The following is a 15124-nucleotide window of genomic DNA, read 5'->3' on the forward strand; positions in this document are numbered from 1 at the left end:
ATTAAAATCAATCTATATGAAAGATATCCAGTCCCTTCGTAACAACGAAATTCCAATCCATTCGGACCAGTGGTCCTTGTCTCTAAATCATCACGGACATTACCCACATCCTGTTCTGGGGCGGACAGCGGAGATGTACACGTTTTTTTAGACTCTCGTTGAATCTACCCAAAACGATCTATGCTAATGGTCAATCATCGCTAGCCGTTACCATACCGTACCGAATTTTATTCTCATTTTTTTTTTCTGGATGAAAAATAGAAAAAAGGGTACCGGGCCACTGGCCATTAATTAAGCTTCGAGACGGAGGGAAGTAAATTGCATACTGGATGATGAAATTCCCACTGCGCACTAGGGGAAATTCCATAACGCCGTACACGTATGGTAATACGAATCCATGGTTTTCTTTATTTTATTTTATTTTAATATTTATTTATTTTTTCGAATTTTCTTTTTCTTTTCTTTTATTTTTTATTTTTTCTTTCCCCCTCTCCCATGATATACTACCGCTCAACAGGGAAATCCTTTAGGTTAATCCTCATCAGTATCAATTTTCTAATGGTTATTGGTAGACATATTTTATTTTATTTTTTCTCAGGAGAGAGAGCAAAAAAAAAAAAAAATTAATTATATAAAAAAAGAGAGGTTCGCATCGGCATCTCGCCAATTTTTCTGATCAAAACGGAGGATGTCCGTCACTCTATAATTAAACATTTCGGTTGATCGTCTCTCTCTTTTCTCATAATTTTATTATCAAGGCTTCATTTCCCCACCAGAACCAGCACATCTCCATCTCCATCTATAAACATCCGCCCCTCCCCTGGTTCCCAAGAAATCCAATTGCTCCCCACTCGTACCTGGAACACGCATTGGGTCTGATCCGTTCTACCGGTCTTTGCTCAATCATATATGGTTCGCCTGTAGCCACGTTTTCTACCCCCAACTTCTCTTCCCATCCTTTTCCATTCTACACCTCAGCTCTCCCCGACTCTCGCTACTCCAGTCATCCTTCCGTCATGGATCTCGCCAGCCTCATCACTCCGGGACTTGAGCCCGTCTACAAGTCTCGGGCCTCGTACAGTCCCCCTCCCAGCTCGGCGGGTTCATACAAGCGCCCGTCGACGGACTCGTACTTCTCTTACTCGCGCGCCCCGCAACCCCCTCTTTCCCCGCCAGTTGAGGACCAGCCCAAGTGCTCTCTCCCTTCTATCTCGGCCCTCTTGGAAAGCGCAGATAGCGCATCAACATGTGCTACAAGTATGACGCCCTGTGAACCCATTGCGCACCAAGCGCAAGCCCCACGAGAACATTGACTGACTGTCTCCCGGCGCAGAGCGTCAAAAAACTAGTCCGTCCCCGCGTAGAGAGTCGGAGATCCGGTCGACTTATGATTCTATCTCGAACGGCCCTCCCACGCCACCTTTGCGCCCTGGATCGGGCTTCCACAGCAGCAATCATTCCCCCTCGGCTTCGTCCGTCAGCAGCGGCAAGGCCGTCAAGGTCGAGTCATACTCGCAACTTCCCGTGACATTGCCCACCCCGTCCGACAGATCCTCTATCTCCAGCCAGGGCTCGGTCCAACACGTGTCTGCTGCTCCTTACGCTTCTCCGGCTCCTAGCGTGGTTTCCTACTCGTCGCCAACTGAGCCCTCCGCACCATCCACCATGTACTACCAGAGACCTTCTTCCGCTACCTACCAGAGCGCGGCCCCGGTGCCCGCCGCGTCCGCTGCTCCTCTGCCTCCGTCTGCCGCTCACCAGCAGATGATCACACCCGTCACTCCGGCCTGGCAGCACCACCACTACTTCCCTCCCTCCAGCTCAGCACCCTATCAACAGAATCACGACCGGTACATCTGCCGCACATGCCACAAGGCATTCTCCAGACCATCAAGCCTCCGCATCCACTCTCATAGCCACACCGGCGAGAAGCCATTCCGCTGCACTCACGCCGGCTGCGGCAAGGCCTTCAGCGTACGGAGCAACATGAAGCGTCATGAACGTGGCTGCCACACCGGCCGCCCGGTCGCCACCGCCATGGTATAAAAACATCGCATTCCAAGAGAACTAAGGAAATAAAGAGAAAAAAGAAATAAAAAAAAGGGAGAGAGAAAGAGTATCTCTCCAGGTCCATACATCTATCCTGCAGCACCTTCTGATTCGATGATACCCTTTTATGCGTGTGATTTATTACTTTCTACCCGGGCTTAGGGGTTTAAGGCACAGGTGTCTGGGACAGGAACTTATATACATACACTTTTTTTTGTTTTTCCTTCTCTTCTCACCTCATGTATATATTATATGGACGGGTTTGTTGGAAGGATTAGGTTTGGGATTTGGTATTAACCAGGCGTCGATGGAAAACCCGGTTTTCTACGGGTCTTGGGAAGAAAAACGAACTTGAACAGGGGTGTCTCAGGCATTTGTCGGAGTTCGTCTTCCCTTATTGTTGTTACGTGTTTCTTTTGTGTCATTTTCCTTTGTTTTAGTGATGTGACATGACCTTGAGACAGAATTGTATATTTTGAGTCCCGAATAACTTGCGTGCTTTTTGTACCTGTAATACCTTTTTCTGTAATACCTTAATTCGATTGTGTATGTTGTCCATATCATCATGGACTGTGTATTAATATTTATAAGTATGAATGGTTTGGAACTTAAAACACCTTACTTACATAACCAATCCATCTCCCAACTCAGTCCCTACTAGTACTAAGTACATGCATAATCTACCCATTCTAACCAAAGTCATTACTCAAACGATATAACCCTAGACGCTAAGTACTCCGTCAAACAACATATCAAGCCCTAGAAATAGCTATTCCTTTACCGCCTACCATGGAAATAATTAACCTTCCATTAAACAACGCATCCTTACCAGGGAAACCCCCGACATGGACAAAAGTTATGGTTCTCACCGAATCCAGAATCACCCACGATGCGGTACCAAACTCCCAGACTCCGACTCTCGCCTATTGCTACCATCTTCCGCCTAGTAGTAAATGGCATGTTGGATGGGACGACAGCATTGCGTGGTTGAGATTTAAGCTTTTCGCTGAAGAAATGCCAGAGTTGGGTTTGGTTTGCCCGGGGTTACGTGGACGGAGTTGTTTTATTGTCTGATTTGACAGTTGAACTATGTACAGATTGGATCAGGCATGGCCTTCAAGCTTTAACCCAGGACGTGACATGGAATAATAACGAAAGAGGTATCACAAAACAGAGTTATTCCCAAGTATAGATAGTAAAGTAAATCAAGCGTAGACGTCGACATGGCCGTTACTTTGTGTGCCAGCTTCGATGGCCCTCCCCTTGCCCTTCTCTCGATCTTTGATGGCTCTCATTTTCTGAATGGCTTGGCGGAAGTCAAGCTTCCCGTAGTCTTCGGGCATGTGCTCACCGCTGTAGATGCAGAGGACTCTCATGCCCGGCTTGTAGACGAGTCCGCTGAGCAGTTTGGGCGTGATGAGGAAGTATTGGCCACCGCCTCCGTTTTCAGAGGGCGCACAAGCAATGTCTACCAGGCGTCCATGGACCATGCGCTCATTCCGTGGGTCCATACCCTGGTTGATCTCGTCGACTACGCGGAATGGGGAGGCGGAGAGCGATTGGAGAGCCATGAGATAAAAGATGGTGCTGACGGCTCTTTCTCCGCCTGACTGCCGATGAGAATCGAGGAGGGAGAGATTCTCGTTCTCTCTGAACTTGACGTGGATCTGGATGGACCACTGGTCGAAATCGGTGCCACCGGGTTCGCCGTTGGGGCCTGCTTCATCTTCTGCTTTGTCTAATGTGACCTGGCCGGCACATCCAATGCGAGAAAATGAATCAGAGAAAGCGTCGCTGATGTTTTTCACTATCTCGTCAAGCCTGGGCTCCCAGTTCCCGCGAATCTCATTGATGGCGTGGTCGTACTCTGCAAGTTGGTTCTCAAACTCAGAAAGCTTTCCACGCAGCTTTTGTATCTGCCGTTCACGTTCCTCAAATTCTTTAATCAAGTTGTTACTTCCTCCGTGCGTGAGCTCCAGGCGGGCTTTCTCCGAATCAATATCTGCCTCAAGTTGGTCGACAGTATGATTCACCAAAGTGGGGAGCAAGTCTGCCAGGTCAGGCTGGGTGGTGGAGGCTTGTACAACCTTTTCTGCCTCCTTGAATAGTTTTTTAACGACTTCTGATGTGGCTTTTATTTCGTGCTGCGCCTCTTTTAGCTCTTTAATCTTAGCTTCCAACCTGTCCCTGTGATCTGTATTGCGTTCCTTCAATGTTTCTAGGTCAGAGATCCCCTCAACATGACGGACTTTTAACTTTATCAGATCCTCGTGGCGCATTCGGAGGTGCTCAACCGCATTCTGCCGGGTGTCAGTAGTGAGACATGAAATTGATATGGGGTACATACAGCATATTCAAGCGTTGCTTCGGCTTTCTGGAGTGCTAACTGGTCTTGTTGACTGCGAATGTCACGAACCCTTGCCTTGAATTCTTGGAATATCCTCTGTATGTCTCTCAACCGGAGTTCCTGCTGGCCTAATATGCAGTGTCAGAAGCGTAAGAAAAAGGCCATAAGAGAGGGGCCAGAAACATACGAATTTTCTCGGGGATAGCTCTGTAATTTGTAAAAGCAGTTTGCCTTTCGGACTTCTCCCGCTCAAGTTCAATCTGCAAAGTAAAGTCAGAATTTGTCAAGACGCAATAAACACGAATTTTGATCGTACCCGCCTATCGTTGCATTCCGAATGCTCCTGACCGAGCTGGGTCAGTTGAGCTCTATCCGCATCTACTTTTTCTTGTATTTCTTGCACTTCGTCTTTGAGAATTTGGATATTTCGAACCAAATCCTGCTTCGCCGATGCGTCCACTGGCTGGGATGTCCAAACTCTCGCCTGCTTCACTTGTCTCACACGGGTGGAAGACGCATTGGGGCCATATTCTTTTCGCCGAATAATCTGGTAGCTTTGCTTCCCGGCCACCCAGGAGGTTAACGACCCCCTTTCTATCTTGCTATATTCTTCATCCGTGATGCCTCGAAGGCTGATAGGTGTTTGGTGCAGCCGATTCTCGCTACATAGTGCGGCGATCACCGGTTCTGGTCCGTTGAGAAGATCTTTCGCCCAACCATCGAACCCAAGATTTCGGATCTCGTCGCCAGAAATAGGACAGGGAAATCTGTCTAGGGGAATAGAACTAGTCCTGATGCTGATGTCGTGTAGTCCCATCCCGAGATTCAGTTCCTTCTGAAGCAACCTGAAATCGTTGCGACTCTGCACAGTGAAAGTGGTGAAATCTGTCTTTTGCAACAGAGATTCAATAGCGTCGGCATACCTAGGATCTTTCACAGAGCATGTGACAATGGGAGGACCGAAAACTTCCTTTTCGAATTTGTGCTGATTCCGCTGAATCCATTCGTAAGCCTTGTAGGAGTCAAGTGAGATAGCCTTCAGCTTTTCCTCCTGTCGTCCAGCCTGAGATTCCAGTCTTTTCATGTGTTGTTCCGATTGCTCGATTTTGCGGGTTTTCTCTTTGAGTGCTTCGAACAATGGCCTTCGATCCTCTTTAATTTTGTTTGCCTTTTCTTCAATTTCCCGAAACTTTAGCCGCTTCTCTTTCTGTAGTACAAATAAGCGTGTGTCTTTGCCATAGTTTGGTACCCACTTACGATCTGTTCATTGTACCAATGAGCATCGAACTCAATGACCTCTTCGTTAAATTGGCGGTTGAGTTTGTTGATGCTTTGCTGAACTTTCGTTTGTTCCTCTTTAGAATGGCCATAGCTCTTCCTCTCAGACTCGATTTGGCGGTCTAGATCTTTTATTGAGTCTTCATGTTGCTCGATCTTTTTCCCTAGATTTGAAGCTGTGCGTTCTGCTTCGTCGATGCGCGCCTTTTTATACTTGATGACATCCTCTATTTGTAAACAGTATTGTTGTTTCGCATTTACTGCTCTCAGAGCGGGTTCTAGCTCAGCCTTGAGAGTTTCAAGCTCACGAGAAATCTCATCCTTCTTTCTTTTCATTTGATTAAAATTGGCGTGCATCTCCTTGTACTTCGTGACGGGGCGAACTAGCTCCAGCATCTCGATCTTCCTCTTGATCTGGGCTCTTTGTCGCACCCTTTCAACGTCAGCCCTTTGCATTTCTTGCCTGTTTTCGAGATTAGCCAGTAGATCCTTGTCGCCTTTATTATCTGTTTGTAATTTCTTCTGTTCGGCTCGCAGCTTTTTCAGGTCATTGTGCCATTCTTCCATTTCCGGCCCGGCTGCAGCTCTTTGTGTGGAGCTGAGGAGCTCGATGGGCGTAAGAGCCGCAAACTCGCTGACTTTGTCCTGCGGAAGGAACTGACATAGGTTGTCGATTTGGATGGAGAATGACTGCGCGAGCTTCAACACCTGGTTGCGCGATACGGGCTTCCCATTCAGGGTGAACGAGCTTTTGTTGCCATCACGTTTGATTGTTCGAGACACAACCGGATTTTGACGAAACCGGGCTCCTCCTGCGAGCTCAATCTCGATTGTAGCTTCTCTGCATCCGTGCTTCACAAACTCGCCGGCATCTTTGGCACGGCCTAAATGCTATAAGAACGAGAACTCTAATTAGCAGCAGCTCCCATAGCCCAGCTAAAGTTCGAGATTGACTTGAACTAAAGGGATATCTCAACATACCACCGGCCCCCACCCAAGTCCCAGACATATCGCACAGACAAGAGTACTCTTCCCCGTTCCGTTGGGTCCAATCACCATATTCAGTTTCGGACCGGGAAAGAACTCAGCCGACGTATAAGTCACGAAATCAATGACTTTGATGCGCACGATGGCGCCGGGTTTGTACACCTCTTGCGGTGCTCCATTCTGGCTTCCATTCTGACTGATTCGACGTTTCGCCATCTTCGCCACCTTTGAAGCGCCATTTACAATGCGGTCATCATCACCACCTTCATCACTAGAGATATCTTCAGTGTCTTGCTCATCGTCACTGGTCTGGTTGGGATCGAGACGGATACGTTTGCTGCTGTTTGACGCGGGCGTGGGGTTTTCTTGGGCAGTTGACGATCCGTTGCTCTCCTCTTCCTCGCTCCGCTGTCGGCGGCGCGGAACTATCGGTAAGGAAGGCATGGTTGAAGGCCACAGGCGGCTTCACCGGCGCATTTATCGCAGTCTCAATGTGATATCAGTAAGTGACGCGACGCGCCGCTAATCAATCAATCTAACCATCGGGTTAAGCGGTCGCGCGTGGCAGTTCCCCTCCTATCTGGACTTTCCTCTTTGGGACGCGGGTCGTTCCCCTAACCTAATTAGGTTGTCATCTATTCTACCATCACAACTACTACTTCTACTATGCATGATGCTCTCATACTGTTAGATACCTTACGCAATGCACTATCTTGATTGATGGTTCATTCTGGAACCTTAGTCTCCCAAAATCGTATTATGTAGCACTTCAAGCCCAGTCACGCCTCTCCTCAATCCATCCAGGTCTCAGGTACGTCCCGTCAAAGTTCATATCGAAGCCGGTCTCATGGACATAGTCCACATTCCACTCAACCTTCATCTCGGCGCCATCCGCACTCTGACTCCACACGGTCACCGCAATCGTGTTATCTCCCTTATAATCAAGAATACCCGGAGGAACAGGGAAGTCAATCTGATGACCGATGTATGGGTTGAAGCGGCCAAATTGGTATCCATTGACAAAAAGCAGGGCACGCAGCTGGTTTGTGTATCCCTTTGCAGATTTAAAAGTCACATTTGAGGGTGCAGTCAGGCGGAAGGAGATGGAGACATCCAGTCCGGAGGGCACCAGCAGGGGAACCACAGTACGGAAGACGCGGATACCAGCGCCGGGGACGGTCAGGCTTATGCTGTCGGAAGGCAGCTCTTCGGCCTCGTCAAAGGGATACCCAGGGAGATGGATACCGACTCGCTCGGCGTACAGGCTGCCCTCGTTGAGGGGAGCGCGGATCTGATCGAGGTGGTTCTCGAAGCCTGCGTTGCCAGCGAGCTTCCACTCGGTGAAGGAGTAGCTTCCGGGGCCTATGAGGGTGGCGTTTTGGATACCCCGGGGGTTGATGGCACCATCGCGCATGTCATGTCCTGAATTGTCCATGACGATGACTAGGACATTGTCTGCGTCGGTGCTGAGTGTTGCATTGGAGAATGAGAATGTCTGTTCTCCCTGCCCGATCCCAGGGATACCGAGCCAGGATCCGATGAATTCTGAGTTGAGCCAGGCGGAGAAGCCGAATGCCCGGCCTCCGGTGATGTTGAGATAGACTTCGGTTGGTGGCTCATCGGTGGTGGGGAACGTGGCGCGGTAAATGTGGTTGCCAGTGTGGATGTGGTAGTCGTCCACGTAGAGAACTGGGTTATTTGGTGCTGGAAGGATAGGATTTGATGTATTTGTGTTCGTAGCCGCTGGTCTTTTGTTAGCTGATGGGATAGTTTTATAGCTGGGGAGGCAACATACCGATCCAAGCCTTGCTTGTTGTAGAATAATCCCTCGCTATTTCAGGAAGACTGTCCGCTGACTTCCATCCGGAGATTGCGGGAAGTTCGAACCTAGCAGCGCCTTCCAAATTTGTGGTCAGGATACCACCCTTTGCAGACTCGACTGATGTCTTCTTGCCATTCCAATTGACAGAGCACACCGACTTGGGCGCAAAGATGCTGACCTTTACGGAGTTCTGAATGTCGCCAGTGAGTTGCAGGTCACAGCCTTCGAGCCTAGCCGAGCGAACCAAGTAAGGGCCGTGGACAAGGACTGAAATGTGTAAGTGATGGGATCAACATTTTACGGGCTGTGAGTTTACCAGTGTTGTTGCCGGCCTCGGCAGGGTCATTGTTGAGCGAAGGAGACCAAAACACATGAGCTGCGGACCGGTCGAGAAGGGCAATGCGTGCCCCATCACCGAGCTCAACCAAGCTCAGACCTGATCTCTGCATGAAAGATACCGTCACATTGTCTGCTCCGGGATGGATTTTAACATTCGCGGAAGAGCCCTTGTTAACGAACTTGGCCGTATTCACACCCTTGACGACGAACTCTCCCGATTCGCCTGTGGGTACCCAGAGGGCTAGCACTTCTTTGTCGTCAATGAGAGCATATGTAAGGACCTCTGCAGTCGAGTAAAGGAGCGTCTTTGTGCCGAACTTGAAGTCCGTGACGATGATCTTGGATTGATGGCCGTTGAGAGTGATCTGCGTTCCGTATTGCGGGATAGTGACTTATCAAATAGACTCAGTAAGGGGCCATCGCAGTAAGGTATGGGTATATTCTTTCATATGAAGGTAAGTACATACGAGCACCGTCAGATGTCTTGACCTTAACGGTGAACTTTTCAACCGTTCCGGATGGTGTGTACTCGTGCTGAGTTACGTAGAAAGCCGCATTAGTGTCAGGGTTCCGCAGCTCGGAGACTGAAACCGCTGGGTTGCTCGAGTATTTCGTGCTCTATCAACCCTGGTTAGCTTTGTCCGTTCTACAATCTTGTTGTCTTCCCCTTACGTTGCCTACACGATCGACCTTGGACAAATCCTGGGCAACTTTACCCTGAAGTTAGCTTGGCGAGCTTCCACATCTCGGACATGAAGGACATACTTCTTGTAAATTGAGTTAATACTTTGGTTTCATAGTACTTCTCAACGAGTAGTCGGTTCTCTGAAATCGGAGAGGAGTAGTCATAGCTCGTCGCTAGGTTCATCAGTACCTCATAACCGTGGCACAAGCTGCACTTAGAGATGACTTACCGACATCTGGTGCAGCAAGCCATCCCCAGTTTGTACCACCATACAGCATGTACAGCGAGATGGCACTGACTTTCTGGTAGATCAGGTTTCGGTAGAAGAGGTTTGCGAAATCCGGGCCAAGATCATCTGGGCAACCACCTTGAGGCCCACCCCATGGGTTGTACGACCCTCCTTGGAACTCGGGCATGAAGCTTGGCTGAGTACTGTGGTATGGGTTAAAACACGTCACCTTTTAGGGTTATGGCAAACTCACGGCGATAGGTTCTTGAAGAAGCTTATTCCAGCGCAAGTCAGTATCAACTCATCCAAACCAATGTATGGCACCTACTCATAGTATAGCAAAGTTTTCTAGGATAAATCAGCATGGAATCCTAAAGAAAGACAAGAGCACAACTTACATATGGGATATACTCTCCATTTGTGTCGAGACACTCACTGACATTGCAGGTCCAGCAAGTTGGATAACTATCCACACCAATGACATCGACATTTCCGGTATTGTTGGACACATCCTTGGACCACGAATAACCATTCTGAGATATATCAGCGAAAGAGTCGCTATTTCCAGCTAGTCAGGGGTATCGCCCTACCATGTTCGGAAGGTTATGGAACAGAGGAGCATCGATGCCATTTTCCCGAGCAACGTCCTGCAAATACTGCATGTATTCCTCGCCAGAATTGTTGGGCTCCCTGTTTTCAAAATCGCTCCACTGCTCAGCGTACTCATTCTCGACCTGGTATAGGATGATATTTCCGCCGTTAGTGATAAGATGAGGGGCAATGATCTCAGAGACATTGGCCCAGTACGGGGTCAAAGCATCCAGATACCGAAGGTCATTATCCCTGAGCTTTCCGTAGGCGCCTGTGGTTGCCCACAGGGCGAGGCCGCCCGCGTTAGATTCGGCATTGACGTATGGTCCTGGTCGAATGATTAGGTAGAGACCGATCTCTTTAGCTAGTGTCATGATTGAGGTGAAGTTGTGGGCACCACTCTCGAAGTCGAGAACGCCGGGCTTGGGGTTGTGGTACTCCCAGTGATTGTAAATGGAGAAGGCAGTAAAGCTATTGAATTCCGCCTTAGTGTTTTGTGCACCGGTTTTGAGAAATTCGGGATTTGCTTACCCTGCGGCTTTGATCTTTTCGAGTAGATCTTTCCATAATTCTGGTCTGGTGAATTCATTAGATGAAGCGTAGACATGGTGGAACTCGCACCTTACACAGGGAGTCGCCAATAATGGAACTATATGATGTTAGTGCGTTGAACGAAGCAAAAACGCAGGGAACCGGGGTAGCATGCCTCTCCAGAAAAGACAAAATGTCTCTGGCCATTAATCAAAAAACTGTAGCGATCCCTGTGTACCCAAAGTGTCAGAACGAACGGCCTTGCGTTCACCAGTTACTTGGGCCTACCATTCTACGATGTCTGTCAAGCCATTGTCATGCAACGGCCAACGAGTGGAATTTTGTGCACTGGAAACACCAACAACGGACGCCCCCAAGGCAATTCCACCCAGCAGGGTTTTTGAGATGAGCATCTTGCGAGTTGTCAAGCGAAGCACCTTTGGCGGAACCTGATCTCATGTTCATGGACGGGACCCTTGCCCTAATATACTAGTCAAGTATGCAGAACGCCAAGTAATCTATGGCAATTCACCCCACGCGCTAGGGAAAATTCCTGGATGTAGACAAGAATACTTTTAGCCCATTGCATCACCAGTGTGTGATTGAGTTTGCTCGATCGTACGACTACAGCAAACTGGGCATGCGTACATAATACTGGGCGAATATAGGGCTTGGGGCACGGTTTACCCGAATGTTCCCAAAGATGTCTCTACTCAAGTTCTGTACAGGGATATAACGTATGACAATACATACTGGTCAGGGAGACGCTGATCGTACTCCGTACTTGTCGACATTGCTAGGATCCAAGGCTGGGGAGAGAGTTGAATTGTCCGGGGGTCCCGCGTGTTAATTTGCCATCTCCTCAGTCCCAGACCGAAAACCCCACAGAAACTAGGCCCGGCGGGACCTCACATAAATTTTCCGTCCGTATAAGTCACTCTGCATGTACCCGATCCTGATGGCTTCGAGCTACCCGAGTCTCTCGCAATATCTTTACCGTTTCGAGGGTCTGCAACCCCACAGCCGGCCGTGCTCGGTTAATATATTTCTTCCTACATCGGGATATGGAGCACACACCGAGGCATCTAAAAGACGGTAAACTCCGAAAGCGTCATCCGGATGCAGGTTAAATAATATATATATATATGTTACTAGGCTCAATCTTCGGCTAACATTAATGGAGTCAATTGGCTCAACCACCTGAAATGGATACGCTGCCCACATTGCCTCCAACCTAACTAACCCAACAACTTCCGAACAACCTCTACTCTATTAAACCACTAGTCAGCAAGCCATCGGATACACTTCGGCATTATGTACTCCTACTTACGTAGCAAAAGTGCCCGCGCTCACAGGCATAGCTCGAAGAAGAGCCGGTCCGAGACCGTAAAACAGTCCCCTAACACCCCCCGTGACCCAAGTTTGCCGAAAAGCGCCTTGCACGTTGCGGTATTTTTTGTCGGGCCCAAATCCATCGCTCTGCATCTTGCTCTTGATCACATCCAATGGATGGCTCAATAACCAGAGCGCCTCACCGGCAAGGCCTCCACATAAGGCAATTTGCCAGTTAGGGAACTCTTCGCGTTTCTTTTGCTGCTAGGACATGGCTATTCCCATTAGGCCTTCGTACGCCGCGAACTATACTCTGTAGCTGTGAATTTCCCGGAGGAGGGTTACTGCCTGGCCGCGGTAGATGCCGGGGATTTCGGCTGTCCGGATGATCTTTCGAGTGCAGTCCCAGGGTCCGTTGTAGATTCCTGCGGTGCCGTGGGGTTGTGTTTGGAGACGGATGCGAATGTGTTCTACTGGGCCAGATAGGATGCTGGTGGCTACTCCGGCTCCTGCGCCGGCGAGGTAAAATTGGGTTAGGGATAGGGTTGGGGTGTGTTCTGGGTGGTTATCTCTGTTGTGGGACTCGATGTCTTGTCGGAAGCTGTGGAAGGAGCTAAATTGGACGCTGACCTGGAGTAATTTAGTTAGGTATGCTGAGGTGGAGGATTATATACTAGCATACGCATGCTCCAATGCCTAATAATGGCATGAGAGAGCCCTATCAAGCTGCTAGCCAACTTCATAAAGCTCCGAGAAGAAACCATACATTATAAAACGCCAACGGCCCTTCTTTCGCCCAGATGTTGCGAGCGGTCGACAAAGCATTGCCCCCATCTTGTGTTTGTAGCCGGACTTTAACCAAATCTGATGAATTATATTAGACTAACCTGTTGTAGGTTTTCTTCACTGCACGCATACCGAATGGTTGGCCTAGGCACTGTTGGCCCTCTCTATTCATCATTCTGAGTGTAGTTGTTAATCACCGATCAAAACCTGAGCGACACCACCAGCCGCTCCCGCAGTGAGATCCTTAACATTCTCTCTCCACCTCGTCACAATGGGTACGCTCGCTTTCAGTTCCGAAGCCATTGTGCGACTGAAATCGATATCGATTGATCCAAAGAGCACAAATATGTGCGCTCTGGGGTCCTCCTGCCCTGCAACCACAATCGGATGCTGAACCGAAGGTGTGGATACTTCGGTTCCTAGAGCCGATATATACAGCTTAAGGTCGATCTTCAGATACAAAACGAGAGGCTCGATGTAGCGCTTCAATGTCCAAGTCCTGATCCATAGCATCTCCAACCCACATCCAAACAATAGTAATCTACACCCAAGCTATAACCCCCTAGATCAATACCGCCACTGAAAAAGCCCTCGCCGCGAAACCCACCTGAGAAAACATGTCCTTCACCAACCGAGCCTCCATCTTTCTCCGCGCCGCAGAACTAATCTCCACCAAATACCGCTATGACTTAATGGCCGCCACCATGCTCGACCAGGGCAAAAACATCTGGCAAGCCGAGATCGACTCCGCGGCCGAAACATGCGACTTCTACCGCTTCAACATGCAGTACGCCTCAGAACTCTACTAGCAGCAGAATACCATGAATGACGCAGGTCTCTGGATACCCTTTCTCCCCACGCCCCCCGCCTATCGTGGACATCAATCCCCCATTGACAGGTATACGCTATTATGCTAGATGCTAAATGGATGTACTATACAGCCGAACAGAATACCGCCCCCTAGAAGGCCTCGTCTACGCCATCAGCCCCTTCAACTTCACTGCCATCCCAGCGAACCTCATCGCCGCCCCGGCCCTAATGGGCAACGTCGTAATCTGGAAACCCTCCAACTACGCCCTCTACTCCAACTACCTGCAGATGAAGATCCTCGAGGAAGCAGGTCTACCAGCCAACGTCATCCAGTTTGTCCCCGGAGATCCGAAGACGGTGACCGAAGCCATTCTACAGCATCCACAGTTCGTGGGGCTGCATTATACGGGCTCGACGGAAGTATTCCGGGACCTGTACGGGCAAATTTCGGACGGGGTCCGGGAGGGCCGGTACTATAGTTATCCGCGGATTGTGGGCGAGACGGGGGGCAAGTATTTTGGGTTGTACATGGGAGTGCGGATGTAAGGAATGCGGTTGTGAATACTGTGCGCGGGGCGTTCGATTATCAAGGACAGAAGTGCTCGGCGACATCAAGGGTTATGTGGCCGAGTCTGTGTAGGGGGAGTTCCAAGGGGCAGTTGGTGGCTGAGACGGAGAGGTTGAAGATGGGGGGTGTGGAGGGGTTTGAGAACTTTGTTGGGCCGGTTATTCATGAACAGGCATGGGTGAAGCTGGATAAGGTTATTCAGAATTCGAAGAGGGATCCGTCGGTGACGGTTTTGGCGGGAGGGGAGACGAATCGCGAGGAGGGATGGTTTGTGCAGCGGACTATTTTCCAGGCGGAGGATATGAAACATTCACTCATGAAAGAGGGGTTCTTTGGGCCGATTCTTGCAGTGTATGTGTTTCCGGATGGGGAGTTTGAGGAAACGCTTAGGCTTGTGGATTCGGGGGCGAAGTTTGGGTTGACGGGGGCAGGTTTTGCGAGGGATAGGTGGGCTATTGAGCTTGCAGAGAAGACTTTGAGGCATTCGGCGGGCAACTTTTACATCAATTGCAAGAGCAGCGGGGCTGTTGTTGGGCATCAGCCTTTTGGAGGTTCGAGGGCGAGTGGGACGAATGATAAGGCTACGAGTACTAATTTGCTGTCGCGGTTTACGAGTATTAGAAGCATCAAGTAGGATTTTCAGTTGGCGGATGAGGTGGCGTATCCCTTAAATGAGGTATAGGTGTGGGAATAGGATCGCTTTTGTTCATGTTGTACCGGTATTGGGGAAGATTCGGGCTTGTTGGCTATGTGCATGGATCAGAATGTTT

General features: G+C 49.4%; 7 protein-coding genes across 7 annotated transcripts; 3 read left to right on the forward strand and 4 right to left on the reverse strand.

Annotated features, from left to right (window-relative positions):
* Positions 1 to 608: 608 nt before the first annotated feature.
* On the forward strand, positions 609 to 2771 carry BDW43DRAFT_281053 (uncharacterized protein). Its single transcript, XM_032042453.1, has 2 exons — positions 609 to 1257; positions 1334 to 2771. Exons 1-2 carry the CDS (start codon positions 1017 to 1019, stop codon positions 2044 to 2046), a joined length of 954 nt encoding a protein of 317 aa, XP_031898746.1. The 5' UTR covers positions 609 to 1016; the 3' UTR covers positions 2047 to 2771.
* Positions 2749 to 3189, forward strand: BDW43DRAFT_129912 (uncharacterized protein). The gene has a single exon (XM_032038171.1). The coding sequence runs from the start codon at positions 2839 to 2841 to the stop codon at positions 3121 to 3123; it is 285 nt and encodes a 94-aa protein (XP_031898747.1). The 5' UTR covers positions 2749 to 2838; the 3' UTR covers positions 3124 to 3189.
* Positions 3189 to 6147, reverse strand: BDW43DRAFT_129926 (DNA repair ATPase SMC5). The gene is made up of 4 exons (XM_032038172.1): positions 4713 to 6147; positions 4584 to 4656; positions 4397 to 4524; positions 3189 to 4349 (listed from the first exon to the last, which is right to left on the reverse strand). Exons 1-4 carry the CDS (start codon positions 5478 to 5480, stop codon positions 3255 to 3257), a joined length of 2064 nt encoding a protein of 687 aa, XP_031898748.1. The 5' UTR covers positions 5481 to 6147; the 3' UTR covers positions 3189 to 3254.
* BDW43DRAFT_281057 (P-loop containing nucleoside triphosphate hydrolase protein) lies at positions 5320 to 7165 on the reverse strand. The gene is made up of 2 exons (XM_032042454.1): positions 6656 to 7165; positions 5320 to 6565 (listed from the first exon to the last, which is right to left on the reverse strand). The coding sequence occupies exons 1-2, from the start codon at positions 7103 to 7105 to the stop codon at positions 5588 to 5590; spliced, it is 1428 nt and encodes a 475-aa protein (XP_031898749.1). The 5' UTR covers positions 7106 to 7165; the 3' UTR covers positions 5320 to 5587.
* A 45-nt stretch (positions 7166 to 7210) lies between these two features.
* BDW43DRAFT_281059 (glycoside hydrolase family 35 protein) lies at positions 7211 to 11337 on the reverse strand. The gene is made up of 15 exons (XM_032042455.1): positions 11147 to 11337; positions 11034 to 11088; positions 10954 to 10976; positions 10859 to 10903; positions 10327 to 10798; positions 10135 to 10269; positions 10065 to 10084; positions 9990 to 10010; positions 9737 to 9939; positions 9588 to 9680; positions 9495 to 9532; positions 9290 to 9440; positions 8800 to 9213; positions 8457 to 8750; positions 7211 to 8404 (listed from the first exon to the last, which is right to left on the reverse strand). The coding sequence occupies exons 1-15, from the start codon at positions 11269 to 11271 to the stop codon at positions 7431 to 7433; spliced, it is 3063 nt and encodes a 1020-aa protein (XP_031898750.1). The 5' UTR covers positions 11272 to 11337; the 3' UTR covers positions 7211 to 7430.
* Positions 11338 to 12184: 847 nt separating this feature from the next.
* BDW43DRAFT_301348 (mitochondrial carrier protein) lies at positions 12185 to 13279 on the reverse strand (the record flags this gene model as incomplete). The annotated part of the gene is made up of 5 exons (XM_032045025.1): positions 12185 to 12454; positions 12503 to 12820; positions 12873 to 12908; positions 12957 to 13054; positions 13174 to 13279. The coding sequence occupies 5 exons, from the start codon at positions 13277 to 13279 to the stop codon at positions 12185 to 12187; spliced, it is 828 nt and encodes a 275-aa protein (XP_031898751.1).
* A 314-nt stretch (positions 13280 to 13593) lies between these two features.
* Positions 13594 to 14988, forward strand: BDW43DRAFT_301349 (Aldehyde/histidinol dehydrogenase; the record flags this gene model as incomplete). The annotated part of the gene is made up of 3 exons (XM_032045026.1): positions 13594 to 13763; positions 13918 to 14264; positions 14300 to 14988. The coding sequence occupies 3 exons, from the start codon at positions 13594 to 13596 to the stop codon at positions 14986 to 14988; spliced, it is 1206 nt and encodes a 401-aa protein (XP_031898752.1).
* Between the last annotated feature and the right edge of the window lie 136 nt (positions 14989 to 15124).

This window comes from Aspergillus alliaceus (assembly GCF_009176365.1).
Source record: "Aspergillus alliaceus strain CBS 536.65 unplaced genomic scaffold BDW43scaffold_31, whole genome shotgun sequence".
Lineage (NCBI taxonomy): Eukaryota > Fungi > Ascomycota > Eurotiomycetes > Eurotiales > Aspergillaceae > Aspergillus > Aspergillus alliaceus.

Excerpts from the sequence above, each read along its gene's own strand:
- BDW43DRAFT_281057 (XM_032042454.1), bottom strand. The coding sequence starts at position 7,105 with ATGCCTTCCTTACCGATAGTTCCGCGCCGCCGACAGCGGAGCGAGGAA. Across the intron at positions 6,566-6,655 it reads GACTTGGGTGGGGGCCGGTG|CATTTAGGCCGTGCCAAAGA; the intron begins GTATGTTGAGAT and ends TCGTTCTTATAG.
- BDW43DRAFT_129912 (XM_032038171.1), top strand. The coding sequence starts at position 2,839 with ATGGAAATAATTAACCTTCCATTAAACAACGCATCCTTACCAGGGAAA.
- BDW43DRAFT_129926 (XM_032038172.1), bottom strand. The coding sequence starts at position 5,480 with ATGAAAAGACTGGAATCTCAGGCTGGACGACAGGAGGAAAAGCTGAAG. Across the intron at positions 4,657-4,712 it reads CGGAATGCAACGATAGGCGG|ATTGAACTTGAGCGGGAGAA; the intron begins GTACGATCAAAA and ends TTTACTTTGCAG. Across the intron at positions 4,525-4,583 it reads AGCTATCCCCGAGAAAATTC|GCCAGCAGGAACTCCGGTTG; the intron begins GTATGTTTCTGG and ends ACTGCATATTAG.
- BDW43DRAFT_281059 (XM_032042455.1), bottom strand. The coding sequence starts at position 11,271 with ATGCTCATCTCAAAAACCCTGCTGGGTGGAATTGCCTTGGGGGCGTCC. Across the intron at positions 10,904-10,953 it reads CATTATTGGCGACTCCCTGT|ACCAGAATTATGGAAAGATC; the intron begins GTAAGGTGCGAG and ends TGAATTCACCAG. Across the intron at positions 9,681-9,736 it reads GCTTGCTGCACCAGATGTCG|CGACGAGCTATGACTACTCC; the intron begins GTAAGTCATCTC and ends TGATGAACCTAG.
- BDW43DRAFT_281053 (XM_032042453.1), top strand. The coding sequence starts at position 1,017 with ATGGATCTCGCCAGCCTCATCACTCCGGGACTTGAGCCCGTCTACAAG. Across the intron at positions 1,258-1,333 it reads CGCATCAACATGTGCTACAA|AGCGTCAAAAAACTAGTCCG; the intron begins GTATGACGCCCT and ends CTCCCGGCGCAG.